A 17,933-nucleotide genomic window follows, 5' to 3' on the forward strand; every position below is an offset into this window, starting at 1 on the left:
TCCGTAACCCGAAGAGCAAATCAAATATCTTTCAATTACTTAAAAATAAAACGGCCAAGAGATGAAAAAAAAGAAATTGCGACTATGACATAAGACATTGAAATAGAGTCCAGAGGCGACAGCTCTTTAAGATGTGGAATGGATTTAATACGCTGTTAACGTCACAGACACGAGTTGACAAGCTTAAGCTTGATTAATGAATGCTAATTATTATTTTGTGTGCAGTTATCACTGACGAAATAATTGGGGAATTCTTACAACTATTTTTATGCATATTTTGGGAATATCTTGGGGAATTCTCCATACTAATATTTATGGATATTTTACAACTATTTTAAATGGGAATTTCTAGAAATTTAATAGCTGGCGATTTTAGCAAGTTTCGTGGAGATTCCTGTATTAATTTTCGCAATTGTTAAACAAATATTTTTGCTGAAATATTAACAGCAGGTGGAGGAATTGTGGAGAGGAAGGAAGGGGAAGGGGAAGGGGGAAGGGGGACAGGTAACAGGTAAAGCGAAGCTGGCTGAACGGTCTGTTGGTCGTCAGCAGCAGCACTTACTTAAAATATTAAACAACGCTGAGCCTTTGTTGGGCTCTTAAGCATCTTTCTGCATCTTGAGATTCATCTACAGCTCCTCCATATGGGATGCGCGCTCACTCAAGTGGTGACGGCGACGATGTCGATGTCGATGGCGATGGCGAGGCGATGGGCAAACATGCACAGTATTTAAATGTGTATCATGGCGTGCCGAGAGCGAACCGAGAGCGGTGGCCAAGTGAAGCGCATGCGTTGATGGACTTGAATTATATGCGACTTAAGCTTCGCGCCGCCGCGTTGCAGCATCGACCACAACGACATCGACAACGACAACGACAACGGCATCGGCATCGGCATCCTCGGCAGCCAGTGCCATAAAAATTAAAAGTCATTATGGCCTGGAACAGCATTTAAGCCGCTCTTTCTCTCTCTTTCTCTCGCTTTCGCTTTCGCTCTGTCTCTCTCCTGGCTTGTGTGTGGAGTCTGTGGCACATTCCCACAGTCACAACACCGAATCGATGTTGGGAGTTTGGAGTTGGAGACGTCGCAAGACGGACATCGACATCGTCGAACGTCGTCGAACGTCGACGTCGAGTGTCGCTTGGGCTGTCAGAAAGTGCCATGAGACGGCAGCCACATGCGTCCACTTGGAGTGGGTTAATATTTGTTTGCATTATCATTTTGAATTGACAGCAAAGTGGCGCTTGTTCTTGTTGTTGTCTGCCCAGCAGGCGGGCGGTCGATCAGTTCTCTCTCTCTCTCTTTCTCTCAAGTTGTTTGTTGTCTGCGCGCCGATTATGGAAAGTTGATGACCGGCAACCTCACCTCTTTCCAACTTCCCTTCCCCTACCCCACTACCCAGAGTTGAACTTAGAAAATTGCCATTTTTCTAAAGTTTTCAATTTCACAAAAATGCTCTGTGTCGCTTTTGTTGTTTTAGTTATGTGCCGCTCGTGGCACAACGAAGCGTTGGCCGCAAAAACCGCAAACGGAATGCGAGCTGCGAGTTGTGCTACGAGGCGGGGCGGGGCAGGGCGGCAACACTTCGTTAAGTTGATGGCAAAGCCAAAGCCCAAAGTCAACGTCAACGTCAACGCCTGTGCCAGTTAAATAGATTTTTTTCTCTCTCTCTTTTTTTTTGGGTTTCTTTCGTTGTTGCCTTTCGCTTTGATCTGCTGCTGCTGCTGTGGCTGCTGTGGATGCTTCTGGCAGAGCCTGGAGCTGTGGCTGCTGCAACGTGGAGCAAATTGAAAATTGATTTCGCCTTGCCACAGCAGGCAGGCAGGCAACGTTAAGACAAAGTTAGCACGCCACGGCGAGCAAGTTCGTTGCCTAAGTCTTTCGTTTCGATGACTCAAAATGCGCGCCATGAAATTCCCACATAAATTGCGCGCATTGTCAAATTAAAAAATGCCTAATGAGCTGTTGCTGCCACAGTCCAACAGTCCGACAGTCCAAGAGTCCGACAGTCAGCGATGCAAAAGAGCAGAAAAATGCATTAGAAGAGATGGCCAGAGAAGAGTTCGCCTTGTATCCCGCAAAAATACATACTCGCACACCCTTTTGCAACAAGACGGCGGCAAAACGTATCGTGTTACAAATCACGGCGGGGCTGGTGGAGGTGGAGAAGGAGGAGGAAGCAGGAGGCGAGGATACTGTGAGCGAAACAAGTTTCGAGTGGAAATGCGTGTAGCGTGCAGCGTGCGAAACACAACCGAAGAACATGAACATGAAAGCCCTGATGCCAAAGTTAAAGCTAAAGCTGATGCTCTTGCTCTGCTTTGTGGCTTTTGTGTGTGTGTGTGTGTGTGGCTCTTGTCCGGTCTATAAATAGAGTTGGTCAAGACTTTGGCCCGTTTAGCGCAACATGAAAAATGGCAACACTTTTGCGCTCATAAAAAACTATTTATACTCGCCGAGGAAGCAAACTGCATTTGCCAGCTAATATGCCCCGAAGAGAAGGGCACCAAACAGGGCGCATGCGCGTGAGATCTCCACGCAAGATCATCAGGCAGCAGCAGCAGCAGCAAAACAGCAGGCAAGCGACAGGCAAAAGGATGGAGATGGAGAAGGAGATGGCAAAGGAGAAGGAGCTGAAGCACAGTCCAGTTTGAGGCCGGGACCACACAAATACAGGCACGCGTTCGCTGACAGAATAAAAATTGTTGCGCTTGTGTTTAACGCGCGAACGCGGCGATATCGCAGCAGCCAGAGTCACAACAACAGCAGCAGCCACAACCACAGCAACAGCATCGGCAGCCGCATCGTACCTTGTTTCCAAACTGGCTCCCTGGACCTTTCTGAGACCGTGGCTGAGGCTGAAGCTGAGGAGGGCTCAGGTTAAAGTGGCAGCCAGGCACCGTTGTCAGTTAGCAGCGCGTTGGCGGCAACAGCAGAGCGAGAGAGACACACAGAGGGAGAGGGAGAAGACAGCAGCAAGCAGTTCAGGGGCATTGTCGGCTTGCTTAGCTATCACTGAACGATTATCGTGCATTTTAAAATTCTTACGAGTTTTCTGCCGTTGTTGCCTTTTGCCTTAGCCTTTTTATATTGCCCTTTTCACTCTATGGTTGCTGTTGTTGTTGTTGCTGGTGCAGATTGAAATCACGCATGGGAACCACAAGCGCCTTGGCTTTGGCTTTTGTCTGCTCGTCGTCGATGCTGTTTCACTGTACAGTGGAAGGAAGGAAGAAAGAAATGCAACCTTTGCCTTTAAACACATTTTTATTTATTAATAAGTATATCTATATATCTATGTATATATATCTATATATGTTGTATGTATATTGTATTTATCAATTTGTTAATTGCATAGCATACATACAAGTTTTTATGTCATGTATGTATATAAATAAGTAGTACTCATCATCATCATTTGTTGTCTATATCATCTGTTTGTTTTGTTGTCTTGTTGAACAATTCAATTTGTTATTTGTTATTTGTTATTACACATTTGCAAATAGTTAACTACACACAGTTGCGCTCTACACACACAAAAATCGCTATTGCTCATAATATGAATATTATTTTCTTTCTTTCTTTGTTAATCCAGTTGCATAACCAGTTGACTTTCTTTGAAATGCATTTATTCTTGTCTATTGTTTGTTTGTTTATTGTTAAAATATAAATATATAATGTCACACCAATTTATTTTATATATTATTTAGTTAATAACTCTGCTTAACTACAACATGTGCCAGACGGGGCGTGGCACTCTAAACTACAAAACTCACATCCAATTCTAGTATTTTTGTGTTTTCGCTTTTGATTTCAATCGGAAATGAAGGTTCACTGCACTTTTGATAAATTCTAACGCAAACAATTGCAATCGTATTTCTATATTTAATGCCAAAAACAAAAAACATTCCCACATTTTTGTTTTTTGATAACGGACATTTCAAGTTGTTTGCCAATTGAGATACGAGTTAAGATTGACGAGAGCGAATAACACACGGTTAGTGATTAGCCAAGACACAAACCATAACAATCGTGTCTTGAAATTTGTTTTGGAATTGATTTGATTTGATTGATGCAGAAGATAGATTTCATAGATAGAGTATTCTATAAATTTCTTATATAAATGATAGCCTATGTAAAAGAACTTGTTCATAGTTCAGCATATTGTGTAAAAATTGCTAGTAAATGTTTATATTTTGTTTTCATTTTGTTTTTTTTCTAGAGTTTAGTTGACACATTATAAAAATCATTTGCTTGTTTCCATTTGTTGCTTTGTTTGTATTGTTTCTGCTTTTGTATTGTGGGCTTTTTTGTTCTGCTACATTTTGCACTCTAAGTATTTGTTGTTATTTGTTAATTTTAATATGCTGCTCTAACTTTAAATCTGTTAACAGGATTTCCACATAAAAATTCCTTATCGGTGTTCAACGTTTTGGTTTGGTGTAGTGTTTTCTCGGTTCTGATTTGAGTTTAAACCGTTTAGTTACAGTATCATAATTGATTATGATGATTAATTGTTATTAATGTAATATTACATATAAATTTGTTAAAAGTATTAACTAAGTTTTGAAACAACTAGTAGCAAACATTTCATTTATTGTACTAATTCTACGTAATTGCCATTTATTTGAATCCTGACCGACTTTCCATTTTATCTTTTTCATAGAACTCTAAAGCTAACTACGATTAAATTTCATATTTTAGACATTTAGTTTTCTTCCTCTTCTTCATTTGTTTTGTCATTTTGTGTATGTGTTGATGTGTGTGTGTATGTTTGTAGTTGTTGTTTCTAAATGGAGCTGGAGCTTTTATATATGTATATTATATATATGCATTGTGGTTGTACATCAAGTTTGTTTTAGTTTAGTTGGTAACAATTTGTTAGCTTTTGTTGTTGTTGTTGTTCTTTTTGTTCTTGTTGTTGCTGGCGAGAGCTTTCATAAATGTATATTTTCATATTTTTGTTCATTCTTCGATTTTTGTTGTTGATTCTTTTTTTTTTTTGTTTTGTTTTGTTTTTTTCATATATTTCTGGATCACATATTCAAGTAGTTTCAAAATCACATAAAGATCACTCTTACAGTAGCGTATACAAAATACATACATTTCCCATACAATTGTGTGTGTATATATGTCTTCAGTTTGTCAGTTTTCATGATTTATCAGTTTTTAGCAGTTGTATTTCATTTTGTTCATTTGAATTGTCAATAAATGATTCTTTTCTTCTTGTTTGGAAAGTGTTTCTTTTTCTTTTTCATTGTTTTTGTGCTTCTAGATAAGATTTAGATTGTGTTTTATTTTTATTGCTATATGTTTGTATATACTTTGTGCCCAAATATTCAGAGTTTATAGGGTTATACTATAGTTTTCGCTTAGTTTTACTTTGAAAGATAGAGTGAGAGCTATTTAGTATAAGCATTAGATTTTAGTCGACACTCAACAGCTCCATTATAAAACCAATTTGTAATCGCGTGTTTGTTTTTTTTTTTAGAATTTTCATTATCAATTGCAAATTGCTTTAAACTTTTTCATTATTCATAGTTTTATAATTTGTTGTTGTTGCATTTTACGGTAGCGCTATAATATTAAAGCATTTAATTTTAACACACATTAACATGCACATTTAATTATTGTTTAGTTTATTTCATTTATTATTTTGAATGTTTTTTCATTATTAATTTGTTTTTTTTTTTTTTTGGCTACTACATACACACAAAAGCCTTTGCGCCGCTTAGCTAGTTAGCTATAAAATATATTCTCATATGTTTTTCAATAATATATATGTATGTATATATATAGATTTATTTTGTATGTGTATACCTATATATTGATCAATTTATTATTCACTTTTATTAATTTGTTAATTATGTTCAATAAATGCCTAAGTTTCTGCTTCTGAAATTCTTGCTTAAATAGTTTACTTTCATGCCCTAAGTGATCCAACTTGTTTCCGCCATTAGTTTAATAACTATTAATACGTTTAGAGTTCATTATATTAAATATATATGCTCAACTTTCGTTATCTTCATAAGCTACCATACGTTTGCCGTTCCTATTTATCTTTTTTTTTGTTTTGTTTTTAATTTGCGCAAAAAAATGTTGAAGACGGTTTTTACTTTAGCTTCGTTTAACATTTAACATCGACTGTTTTCTATTTGTATTCGCTGTCTTGTGTTACGATTATTGTTTAATCTTATTCATCACACGCTTTCATTTGTTGTATATATATATAAATATATATATGTATTCTTGTACCGCATTTATTGGCCATTCATATACCGTTTCGTATTTCTCTTGACTTCACATTGTTTAACTACTTTATGACCGGCTTTAAATTGGAAGCTTTTCATTTTATACAAAAAAAAAAATAAAGATAATGTATATATTTAAGTTTAAAAATATGTTTGTAGCATGAATTGTACTTAGAGCACTAACAAAATCACATAATAAACTAGTAGAGTATAAAAGTAAAATACACCAAAATGATTGAAACATTTTCCAATTTGTATAGTTTGTTTGTTTTGTATTACAAATGTTTGCTGAATGCAGAATTCAATGAAAAAAATAATATATGGGTATAATAGCTATTTATTATAGTTCTTAGAATTATGATTATTTTGTGCGGCCAAAAAAGTATGTAGCTTTGATTTTTTTTTAAGTCATTCAAAGGATCCATCGACAAAGTCAATAAAATTCGTACTTTGCTCCGAGATCTCTCTTAATTCAATTCAATTCAATTTCATTTAATTAGCATTTGAAAATATCTAAGAAAAAAAAAACATATTAATACATATCTCAGTATGAATCAGTATCTGCAGTTTGAATATCGGCTTATAAAAATCACTGGTGGTTGTTAGTCGTATTGTTTGTAGTTTAAAAATTGTTTATAGTCAATTACTAAAAGTGGCTAGAAAAATTATACAATATTCTTCTGTATCTGTTTATAATGTTATAAAAATTGGTAATTGTTTATATTAATACTAGTGAATAGTGACTGCAAGTGACAGAAACATTTAACAGAAAATCCATTGTGAAATTCGATTTGTACATAATAAAATGTCATGAGAGCATAGATTAAAAAAAAAATGTAAAAGTAAAATAAAAAAGAATACAATTTTAAGACTAACACAAAATTAAATATGTTAATAATTCTTGTGGTATCCGAAAACAAAATAAAAATGTGTGTGGTGTAATATTCAAGAAATGCATATCAGCTTGCTAAGTAATGAATTACATATTTTGTGCCTAGTAATTGCTAATATCCAAGATAATTAATTTGCATATAGATAAATATAAATTATATTAGTATGAATGAATTATCCACATACATATTATTCAAATATATATGTAAGCTCTGCGCGATATGCCCAGCCTGACATATTTGCTAGTCGATCAACATTTGGCTTACGATTAAAGTGTGTAGGTTGGTTTTCTTTTCTCTCGCGCCAAATCAATCGGGTCCGATGACCCAACGATAATCCTGTTGCAATTGAAGCATGTCCTATGTGTGGGTTGTGATAACCGGTACCTGACAGTAGGGACACTCGGTGACGGAGCCAGCACAAGTATTGCAAATGGATAGGTGATTGCAGGGCTCGAGAGTAACTGTGCGATTGTTCTCCTCGCATTTCATGCACTTCTTGGCATTCTCCAAATATAATACTTTGTCCACCTCCTCTAAATCGGTGCGCAGCTTCGACTGAAATCAAATGAACAGTGGTAAACAAACGAAACTGAAATTACATGTGATTAACTTACCTGCAATTGCTTTAGTTTCTGAATAGATAAATCACGCAACTCGCCGGGCAAATTAAGTTGAATCTGCACTAAATCGTGGCGCTCTTTCCACTCTACGGCCTCCTGCTTGGCCTTGTCGCGATGTAGCTCGGCAATCTTAAGCTTGCACATCAGCTCCTCGAGGCGAGCCGATAACTTTTGAACCTGTGCTGTCTTTGTGAGCAAATCGTTGTTCATGCGACCGAGATCGCTGTTATTCTGCGACTGTAGCGATTGTAGACTGAAAGCATTCTTGGCCGTATTAAGAGTGTTCTCGAACAGACTGTTGCCCACTGAGCTGCTGTTAATGTCATCACGTATGGTGTTCAATTCGGATATTCTAACTGATGGACTAATTGATAAGCCATCGCCAAAGACTGGCGAGATCATGCGCGATGAAAAGAAGATGTTATTGCTGTCGTTCTGTGTGGCTGCCGACAGAGAATTGCTCAGTTTATTGGAGCCGCCATAAACACTGAAAAGATTGGCATGATTTGTTGGACTATAGGTGAGCGAGCTGCTGGGAATGTTGACGGCAAATCCACCAGAGTTAAAGTCTAAAAAATAAAAGATTGAAACAACAAATTAGCATCTTACGGAAGTGTCAACTTTGGACAATGACTCACCGTTTATAGAGTTACTTAGTGTCGTATTAGGAATGTTAATTGGCGCCGAGGAACGTGTTAATAAACTATTGTTGACCAGACTTGCCGACAGTGAGTTCTCGCGTGGATCATCCAAAGTACATGCTGCCAGATGAAGCAAGAGAGATAGAGGGAGAGAAATCGCATTATTTATATTGATATAGTTAAGTGTATAGATACTATTAGTTATTGCTTTTTAGCGCTGTCAATTTGTCCACAACCATCGTTGAAAAACAATGAAAAAACAAAAATGAACATCAATTGAAATCAGAATTGTATTTGTATTCTCTACTCACGAATGCTGTCCATTGGTAATGAGATATTTAGGATTTTGCTGGAATTTGTTGTATTTTCCAAAGCATCAACCAACATTTTGTTGGTATTATTACCATCAATATCATTTAATAACTACGAAAAAGAGATTAAACAAAAGAGAAACGAGGAATAGAACATGAGAGAGCAGAACTAAGTACGCCATGACTTGCTTGATTGATTGTTTGATTGAGATGCTGTTAGCTGGATTAGCTTGTGATCGGTTCGGATGGGATTTGTGGTGGTGTTTGTTTGTTTGATTTAGGTTTTTTAGGAGGTGAGTGATTGTTAGCGATTGTTAGCATTGATATCTGGACATAAACACACACACACACAATCAGCTAATGGGATAATACGTACATTATTGCTCAGCTGCAGCAGTCCTGGTGGCAGCTTGCCATTAGCGACCTCATCCTGCACCTTCAAATCGGACAAGCCATTGGAAATGAGTTCGCTTAAAGCAATTTCGTGATCACGCTTCTTCTGATCGCTGACCACATAAGCTTTTGCGAGGCAAATTTGGGGGACAAAGCAGCGCAAAAGCGGTTGCGGTTTATTAATTGCATTCGCATATTGTTCAATTATTTCAGAGTACCAAGAACAGGTGTTGTATGTATGGGATGTGAGTAAAAGACAAACGAAAACACAGTTAAACAAATCACACATCCACATACAGTAATTAACAATGCCTACACTATATACATATAAATTCATTCAACTGATCTCCCACCCCAGCTATGGTTGTGGAAAATAGCGCTTAAAGCCCATTTAAATTAAAATAAACAATTAAATTTGCTTAGCTGTCTTGATGTTTATCTTTTTTATAGACAGTTGAGCAAATTTTAAAAGTTGTGACATTGAAAACTTACGTTCCACATGGGCAAAGGCGCAGAAGACGCTGCGTGGACAGTAGCCAGCCTGTTGGACATCGTTGCATTTGGTGGACTTGTAGATTTCCGGATGGAACTGTTGCTCGGTGCGTGTGTGACAATATTGGCAATTGTCGCTGGACTCACAGTTACCCGGCTCACCCCACTCCTCGCCATGCTTCACATTGGGGCATGGTGTGGACCTGTAAAAGAAATTTTATATTTAATCATTTATATTTACATTTCATTCTACTCATTACTCACCTGTATTTGTACTTTCGTGGCGAGCGACGCTTATCCTTGCTGTTGTGATACTGTGGACAAGCGTATCCCTGCCGACAGAGACGTGGAGGACGCTTGCACGGCTCCGTTTTGTAGTTGGCCAGCACATAGTTGGTATCCTGCCACTTGGGATCCTCGTTCATCAGATTGCGCTCCTTGTCCAGAGCATTTTGTGCATTGGTGCCGTCCAGCGTTATATCCGAATTCTGCAGTGTTTCCAGCTCTTTAATGTCATAGACCGGCGGACGTTGATCCTGCATGCCATGTGCAAAGGCGCAATGTAAACCATTTTTAACGCAGTAGCCACGACTGTCCGTATCGTGTACGCACATGCACGTTTTGTAGTAGCGTAAATGATAGCGACGCTCAGTGTCGCCGGCTGTGCGGTGTAGAAAAGGGCATCTGTGTGAAAGGAAGGGAGGAAGTCAGTGATACATTTTTCAAGTGACGCAGACAAGGACGGAGATGGAGACGGCAGCGCGTGTCTAAAAATAGCCCAAGCAGCCGTTCACCCAAACCCAAAAAATAAGTAGTAATAAAAAGCGGGGCGCAAACACACACATACATACATGCATGTTTATCTACATGTGTGTGTGTGTGTGTAGATATACAAAACATTCAAGTCTGGGTCAAAGTGTTGTCGGTATTTCGCGTTTCGCTATTGCAGAAAAACGGGAATTGCGTATTATTTTTGTTTTGGGTTCGCTTCTTCTTCGCTTTGCGGGAAGCTTTAAGTGGGAAAAGCTCTGCTCAATAACTGTACATTTGAAACGTTATTACTATGATGATGCCGGGGGAAAACCAAAATAAACCGAAGGAAAACGCGCAAAAGCGAAACGCAATAAAAACAATGACGCACACACTTGTAGCAGTTACTACTGCGCATTTGTGTGTGTATGCGTGCGTGCGTGTGTATGAGTGCCTGTATGTGAGCAACAACCACCACTAAGTAAAGCACATCATAGACAAGCACATTCTGATTAGAATTGCCGAGCAGCTCAATCGCTAAAATCACTTTCACTTTTTGCATTAGCGTGTTTTGTGGGCGGGCGACGGCGTCGACGCTGACCTCGCTGTCGTAGGGTGCGCCTACACACACCCCACTCACATAAACACTCTCACACAGACGCGCACTTTGTGTACAGACGCAATTGAATTTCACTTTTCAGCTAGACAACGAACGTTTCGTTGTTGTTGTTGTTGCCCCTCCCTTTGACCCGCACCAAAGTTTTTGTTTGTAAACACACGAAGCAAAAGAGAGATACACACACATTGCAAAGAAATAAAAGCGCAAAGAGGAAACGACAAAAATACTACGTCGTTGGCGTCGTCGTTAACTTCTCGCACTGCTTCTTCTTCTTTTTGTTCACACTGAGGCCAGACGACGCAATTTCTTGTTCCCCCCACAAAAATGAAATTGAAATTTTGAACTATATATGCATATCTACTCACTCATCGCCTTCGGGACAAATGCCTGTGGTCTCATCATATTTGGTGCAATAATTATCAGCACTATAATTAAATGTTCCATCACGTTTACGCACGGGCCGCCGACGACGCTGATTTTGAAAATGCCAATTGAAGCAAACGAATGGACGATGCTGATTGCATTTGTGCTGCAGAAACGATTGGCATTGTTCCACGCGAAATTCTTTCAGGTATCTGGACAAACAGAGAATATGCTTTAGTCAAATATATATGAAATGCACTATTTTATGTGTTTTATTTACGTATAATGACTGGTTTTTTCTTGGTGTGAAGATAGCAGTAGCTTGCTCGCATCGTTCGCCATCTTGAACTGTTTTTTCTCTCGTCTTTTTTGTTGCTGGTGTGGAATATCATTGCTGCCCTGGTTGAATAAACACGCAACAGCTGTTAGGCAGTTGTGCAGCCCTGTGTGTTTTGTATTGTAATTGCTTTGATTTTAAATAACTGCTATTAACAATTAAAAATAAGATTAATTATAGAAAGTTTTTCAATAAAAGACAAATTATTTTAGCATTTTTATTTATAATTAAATCAAATTACATACTCTTTCAAAAAGCAGCAACCGTTACGCACCTATCGATATCTTCACAAGCGTTGTGCTCTGCGGAAATGTTATATTTGTCGGCTTATCTCTTTGAGGCAAAGAAATGTATATTGCATCTGTACTTTAATAGTTGTTATTTACAGCTTTAAGTATTAGTTAAAAAGTTCTTTGCTTTGTTCGCTTATAACTCGAATGAATCATCATCCATTCAAAACACCGCATCCGTTATGCGTCTATCGATAGTTGTGCAAACGCTTCACATTGCGGAAATGGTATGTTTTCGTATATTTGTTGTCAGCCAATTGGTATATTTTAAATTTGCACTTGCGGTTACATTGGTAGCGATGTAATTTGTTATTAATTTATTTACTACGTTTTTTACGCTCAAAAACGGTTTTAGCCGTGCCAAATATAACCAAATGGCTACCTCAAAGTCTCTCGGCAAGAAACAAGCAAAGAATCACAGTGACTGCCTCTCCTATCTGCAAGTAAGCTTAACAACGAAAAACGCCGACTACACGTGTGTATGTATGTGTGTTTAATGCCCTTTTTCACTCCTTCCGACTCCTTTTTAGTCACTGGGTGACGCCACGCCCAAAGAGGTGGCAGACAAGTTGGCCGCACAAATCGAAACAGAATCGCACAAATCGGATACGGCAAGCATCAATCAGGCGGCGCTCAACGTCGCCTTTCGTGTTTATTATCACGTTGTGCACAAATATGAATTGGAGGACGAACATTTTAAGGATTTGCCACAGTTGTTGACCGGCGAGCATCCTTCAGCATTTTTCCAGCTGCAATCAGTGCTGCTGACAGAACACTGGACATGTCTCGATCAGGAATTAATTGAAGCCAAGTGCATTGCTGCCATAATTGAGGCACTGCAGCAGAACAGCAGCTGCCTGGTACCGCAATTGAAGGCCCTCAATCTGCTGGTTAAGAAGTTCCCCAAGCTGCAATTGCATTCACTGCAACTGGAGCATTTCTATCAATGTCTACAGCGTCAGAGCCAAACGGGATCACGCGAGGAGACGTTGACACTCTACAACCATTGCTGCAAGCAGCGGGAAAGGGCATTCTTCTATTTTCACCTCATCGTGGAGTTCTGGCCTTGGACAAATCGCAATAAATACTATCTGCTGAGTGGCATACTCAATTCCCATGCATTGCCTGAGCTGCTGGGAGCAAGTGGACACAGCGAACAGGAGTTCTTCGCGGGATTGCGTCTGAGTCTAAGCTATAAGGGTTTGCGAGCAGCCAGCCAATATCCAGTGAAGAGTCTGAGCAACCAGCAGTCGCCGGAGCTGCTTGCTTTGGCCGTGGAGCTGTTGGTCAATGGCAGCGTGGCGGAAATCCAAAACTTTCATTCCCAGTGGTTTCTGCGGATTCAGCAGCACGAGGCGCTCTTTCAGCTGCTTCAGGCGAAACCAGAGATTGTGGAATTCCTGGTCAGCTCAGAGGTGGCGCGCTCCGCCAGCGACCAGCATCGTCTCATCTTGATATTCAGCATGTTTGCCAAGGAAATCAATTTGGCGTCCAAGCTGCATTTCTTTAAAATCAGCACTGAACTCTTGACCAATTGCAGTTGCTTTGAGACGGATGCACAGCTCTTGATCTTCAAGTTTCTGGTGGACAATCTAAGCAACTTTGCTGTGGAGGATTGCCTGGAGTTCTTCTACAACTTCATGGAACGACATCGCGGCGTGGAGAGTTCCGAGTTTCGCAACACAATGCTGGGCAAGATGCCCAACATCATAAATCACACTGCGAAACATTTCAACAAGGCGTTAAAGTCCGATGGAGTTCTCGCACTTGCTCAAGATATTAAACGCTTCTTTTGCCAGCTGCAGCAACTGATTGAGCTGGACATGCGGAGCGACGTCTATCAGCCCAAGATCTTTGCGCTTAAGCTGATGGAGATTTTACTTAAATCGCTGTATAGCGAACAAGTCACAAAGAATGCCAAAATGTGCAGCACGCAGCAGAATCAACAGCTGGGCGCTTTTCTCTTGGATCAGAACGTTTTCCAGCCGCATAAAATGGCGCAGCTGCTCTTTGATTCCCTCAACGATCCGCAGGGTTTCGATGATGCCTTGGAATTGACGGTATCGCTGTTGCTGCAGCTGCAACTTGTGGATAGCTCGCAATGCTTGGAGCGTTGTCATGTGCTCTCCTCCAGCTCGGATGTGGATGAATGTTCTCTAGTCTCGCTTTATGCGCAGCTCGCGGTACGCAGCTTCAAGGATCAGCAGCCAGCTAGAGATCTTTATGCTGAATCGCTACAGCAATTGCGCAGTAAACTTGAGAGTTTCCAAAAGGATCCGTTGCATACAGCCAAAGCAGCTGGTGGACATCTCTTTGGGCACATTTGCATACTCGATGAACTGGTTAGCGGTGGCAGTCGCCATCTGGAGGCTACGCTGGCAACAACTGAGCTGTTGCCGCTACTTCAGCGCATTCTAAATATTGTGCTTGACTTTCTCAATGTGGCAAATGCACGGCGAGAGGAGGCAGCAGCTGCTGCAACTGTCACAGCTGCCAGCTTTCAGGACATGGAGGAGAGCTTGGAGCTGCTGGTCAGCGAGAGCGCCTACGAGGCAGGAGCGGAGGAGGCGGCAGCTTGTCGCAAATATTTGCTCATGAGTTTCTGGCTTACACTAAAGGTAAGTCGATTAATCTTCATATTATAATATATATGGTTCTATTATGTTTCTTCAATCATTATTAACTAGTTCTTAGTGTATTTAGTTAAGTTAATCCGAGAATGAAACTCACTTCGTTAATTTAAAACACAACCCATAGCTTGTATTTCAACCAGTGCTTATCGTAGACACAAACCTAAAGCATTTTTTCTTTACATTATTTCAAGCCTTAATATCTATCTATTTTATATCATCATACATTTTATAACTGTAATTTTTATTGATGCTTTTATAATTATTGATTTATATTCTTTTTTTTATTTAATTTGATCAGAGAATGAAACTCACTTCGTTAATTTAAGACACAAAACCATAGCTTGTATTTCAACCAATGCTTAACGAAGACACAAACCTTAAGCATCTTAATATCATCATAAATTTCATATTTCTGTAATTTGTATTGATTATTTTATAATTATTGATTAATTATTACTTTTTTTTATTCAAATTGATCAATTGTTCAGTTAAGATAGAACCCATAGCAAGTATTTCAACCAGTGCTCAACTAAGACACAAACCAAAAGCAACTTTTTACATTATTTTTGACTTCAACTTGAAAATAGCAAAACTAACAAAGTAATTTCTTCTTTTTTTTTGCAGGCAATTTGCGACTTGGCTACAAGTGTGGGCTGTAATTTGCTGCTTGCCACTGAGGAGCCTGATTATGCTGCACTACAGCGCTGCCTGGACATCAATGTGGCGGTGTTGACGCGCTGTCGTCATAAGGGAGCCATCGAAGCTGCAGGCTTGAGCATTGGCAAGTTAACGCGCAGTTTAGCCAGCGAGCAGGAAGGACTCGAACTCTTGTACAATTGCCTGGAACGGGAGCTGCTCTCGGATTGTCGCCAGGTGAGCACCACGCGACGTGGTGCCGGCTTCTCCATCATGTTTCTGCATGTGCTCAAGAACGACAACACGCGTCGTCAGCTGCTGCATCGCGCTGTGCAACGTATTCTGCAACGTCTTCAAGAGTTGCCGGCCAGTTTACCAGATGCCTCAATCAATCATGATCGCTGGGAAGCGCTCGCCTTGCATTATCTCTGTGTATTGGTGCGAGACACTGAACTGCGTCCGGCCATGTGCAAATACTACAACGAGATCATGATGGTGGCCATGGCGCACATTGACAACGCAGAGTGGACAATTTCCAATGCGGCGCTGCAGTTGTTTGGCGCCAGTCTGGGCAAGCTTGTGGGTCAACGGCAGGCCACCGAGTTTGAGACGAAACTCGCCTGGGAGCCGAGTGAACTGAACTATGAGGAATTGGCCTGTCTGCTGCCCAAGGCGTGTGAGCACATGCTGCAATGCTGCGACAGCGCACAGATCACCACCTCCTCGATAATTCTGTTCCTCGGCTTCCTCAGCAAAGTGGAGCATCTGTGCACCACGGGCCAAGAGCAGCAATCGACGCAATTGCTGCTGCGTTTTCGACGCCTCAGCTGGCGTCTGTTGCGGCACAACTGTGAGCAAGTGCGTCTCCTTGCAGCCAGTTGCTTTGTTCGTGCCCACGAGTTTCGCTGTGATCTGCCGAGAGCGTTGCTGAAGAGCGCAAAGCTGGCGTCGCGCTTGAAGGATGACAATTTCTATGAGGGATTGCTGTACACGTTACACGCAGGTGTGTTGAAGCTGCAACATGAGGCACGTCATGTGTGGACAGCGGCGCAATTGGAGCATTTTCAGCTGCGTCTGCTAGAAACGTTGCAAGTGAAATCGGAGCATGTGAAGCATTTTAAGGCGTATACACTAAATGTGCTGCTGCAGTTGTTGCGACTTTTAGAGGCCACAGAGCAGGCAACAATGGTGCAACAGCTGCTCGAGGAGCAGCAGGAAAAGTCAATAGGCTAATTATTTTACAACAACTAAACGACGCATTTACTATTTTGTACGCAGTAAATCTAGCAATGAAAGCAATTTACCAAAATGACAACTAACAAACGTATTTTACTTCTATCTTCAACTAAAGCCGCCTTCAGCAGTTTCCTGATCCATGGCCTGTTGCTGCTGCTGCTGTTGTTTCTCTTGCGTCTCCTGCGCCATTTGCTGCAACGTGCGACCGAGAATGTTGCGCAGAATGTGCGGCTTGCAATGCTCCTCCAGCCAGGGAATGACGCCGCTGGTTAGCTGCTTGAAGCTATCCATGGGTATGTGCTGGAATGTGTCAAACATTTCATCGAGTATGGCCTGGAACTGCAAAGCAAGGGAAGGGTCTTAGAATGTCTTTAAATTGTGATCTCCAGTGCTTTGCTTACCACTTGAAACTTAGCCTCGTCTGTGAGACGCGCTTCCTCTGGTCCCGGATTTGCCTGCTGATGTTGCAGCATCGTTTCGTAGCCATTCTGTATGATACGCAACGCTGTCACCTCTTTTTTGCAGTGCAGCACTCTCATCTTCTTGCTTCAATTTCTGCTGATTCAGATAGCCAATGTATTCAATGGATTTCTGCAAGATCAGCGCTTTGCTTAGCTTGTAACCCGACGAATCGCTGGGCTGGCAACGTGGCACCAGCTCTTGCAAGCTGTCATAGCCCTTCTTGATGGCATCACGCCGCTTCTGTTCCGCCTGCGTGTGCGCCGAGCGTCGTCGTTCCTTATAGCTAAGCGTTGAGTTCGCTGCCGACGAGTGTCGGGCATCACCGCTATCATCGTCGTCATCTGCGCGAGAGAGAGATAGACAGATATAGTGACAGGGCAATGTAATAAAACACCATGCGCTGATAGCGCGTAACTCAATGCCAACGTAATTATCAGCTGCTTTTGCTTCATGCTTCCTAGCAAAACAAACAAACAGCCAACAACAACACCTGAACTTACCCGAGTTGTGGGCCGAGGAGTTAGGCGTGTGTGTGCTGCCAGCACTGCTGCAGCGTGAGTAGTGTTTGCCACCACCAAGTTCCTGATCTTGATCCATGTTGTAGGCTTCCTCCTTTGCAGTTAAATTGTCGTTCATGCTCAACTGCGTCGTTGCGTTGTCCACACAAAAACAAGAATTACAATAAACAGTGTGGCCGCAGCGTTGTCATGCAGAATATACCAAATTAGCCAGGGCTGCACAACGCACGACCAGCTGTTGCTTACAATAATAACGTAACAAAATTGACGAATTTAGCTAATTTCAAAAAAGGGTATACTTGCCTTTTTTTTTAAAGTAATTTGCATTTAAATACGTTATTGTCACGAATTCACAATACCTATATTAATTATGGCGGCAGGCCGATAACAATTCAAAATAGCGTTGCCACTTGGCAGCAGCGGCAAAAGCGTCTTCACGGTGACCTTGAAAGTGACTGCAAATAAAGTGATTTACGACTAGATAAATTAT

At 40.8% G+C, this 17,933-nt stretch overlaps 3 protein-coding genes across 5 annotated transcripts; 1 reads left to right on the plus strand and 2 right to left on the minus strand.

The window, feature by feature from the left end:
* Positions 1 to 4,974: 4,974 nt before the first annotated feature.
* On the minus strand, positions 4,975 to 11,728 carry LOC133836235 (RING finger protein unkempt). Of its 3 annotated transcripts, XM_062266603.1 has the most exons (9): positions 11,612 to 11,728; positions 11,334 to 11,543; positions 9,864 to 10,283; positions 9,600 to 9,802; positions 9,091 to 9,233; positions 8,715 to 8,826; positions 8,401 to 8,523; positions 7,757 to 8,331; positions 4,975 to 7,697 (listed from the first exon to the last, which is right to left on the minus strand). In XM_062266603.1, the coding sequence occupies exons 1-9, from the start codon at positions 11,671 to 11,673 to the stop codon at positions 7,500 to 7,502; spliced, it is 2,046 nt and encodes a 681-aa protein (XP_062122587.1). In that variant the 5' UTR covers positions 11,674 to 11,728; the 3' UTR covers positions 4,975 to 7,499. The 3 variants fall into 3 exon arrangements, 2 of the variants coding, with proteins under 2 accessions (XP_062122587.1, XP_062122588.1); XM_062266604.1 differs by lacking the exons at positions 8,715 to 8,826; positions 9,091 to 9,233 and having other exon boundaries at positions 11,612 to 11,727; XR_009893691.1 differs by lacking the exons at positions 4,975 to 7,697; positions 8,715 to 8,826 and having other exon boundaries at positions 8,240 to 8,331.
* A 509-nt stretch (positions 11,729 to 12,237) lies between these two features.
* LOC133835767 (uncharacterized) lies at positions 12,238 to 16,460 on the plus strand. Its single transcript, XM_062265826.1, has 3 exons — positions 12,238 to 12,401; positions 12,489 to 14,576; positions 15,216 to 16,460. The coding sequence occupies exons 1-3, from the start codon at positions 12,333 to 12,335 to the stop codon at positions 16,458 to 16,460; spliced, it is 3,402 nt and encodes a 1,133-aa protein (XP_062121810.1). The 5' UTR covers positions 12,238 to 12,332.
* On the minus strand, positions 16,461 to 17,632 carry LOC133835778 (max-like protein X). Its single transcript, XM_062265842.1, is given in 4 exon segments — positions 16,461 to 16,802; positions 16,865 to 16,984; positions 16,986 to 17,266; positions 17,426 to 17,632. Coding segments are annotated over 4 exon segments (771 nt in total). The 5' UTR covers positions 17,562 to 17,632; the 3' UTR covers positions 16,461 to 16,568.
* Between the last annotated feature and the right edge of the window lie 301 nt (positions 17,633 to 17,933).

The sequence above is a fragment of the Drosophila sulfurigaster genome, chromosome 2R, assembly GCF_023558435.1.
Source record: "Drosophila sulfurigaster albostrigata strain 15112-1811.04 chromosome 2R, ASM2355843v2, whole genome shotgun sequence".
NCBI lineage: Eukaryota > Metazoa > Arthropoda > Insecta > Diptera > Drosophilidae > Drosophila > Drosophila sulfurigaster.

Excerpts from the sequence above, each read along its gene's own strand:
- LOC133835767 (XM_062265826.1), top strand. The coding sequence starts at position 12,333 with ATGGCTACCTCAAAGTCTCTCGGCAAGAAACAAGCAAAGAATCACAGT. Across the intron at positions 12,402-12,488 it reads ACTGCCTCTCCTATCTGCAA|TCACTGGGTGACGCCACGCC; the intron begins GTAAGCTTAACA and ends ACTCCTTTTTAG. Across the intron at positions 14,577-15,215 it reads GTTTCTGGCTTACACTAAAG|GCAATTTGCGACTTGGCTAC; the intron begins GTAAGTCGATTA and ends TTTTTTTTGCAG.
- LOC133836235 (XM_062266603.1), bottom strand. The coding sequence starts at position 11,673 with ATGGCGAACGATGCGAGCAAGCTACTGCTATCTTCACACCAAGAAAAA. Across the intron at positions 10,284-11,333 it reads ATTTGTCCCGAAGGCGATGA|ATGCCCTTTTCTACACCGCA; the intron begins GTGAGTAGATAT and ends CCTTTCACACAG. Across the intron at positions 8,524-8,714 it reads ATTACCAATGGACAGCATTC|CATGTACTTTGGATGATCCA; the intron begins GTGAGTAGAGAA and ends TTCATCTGGCAG.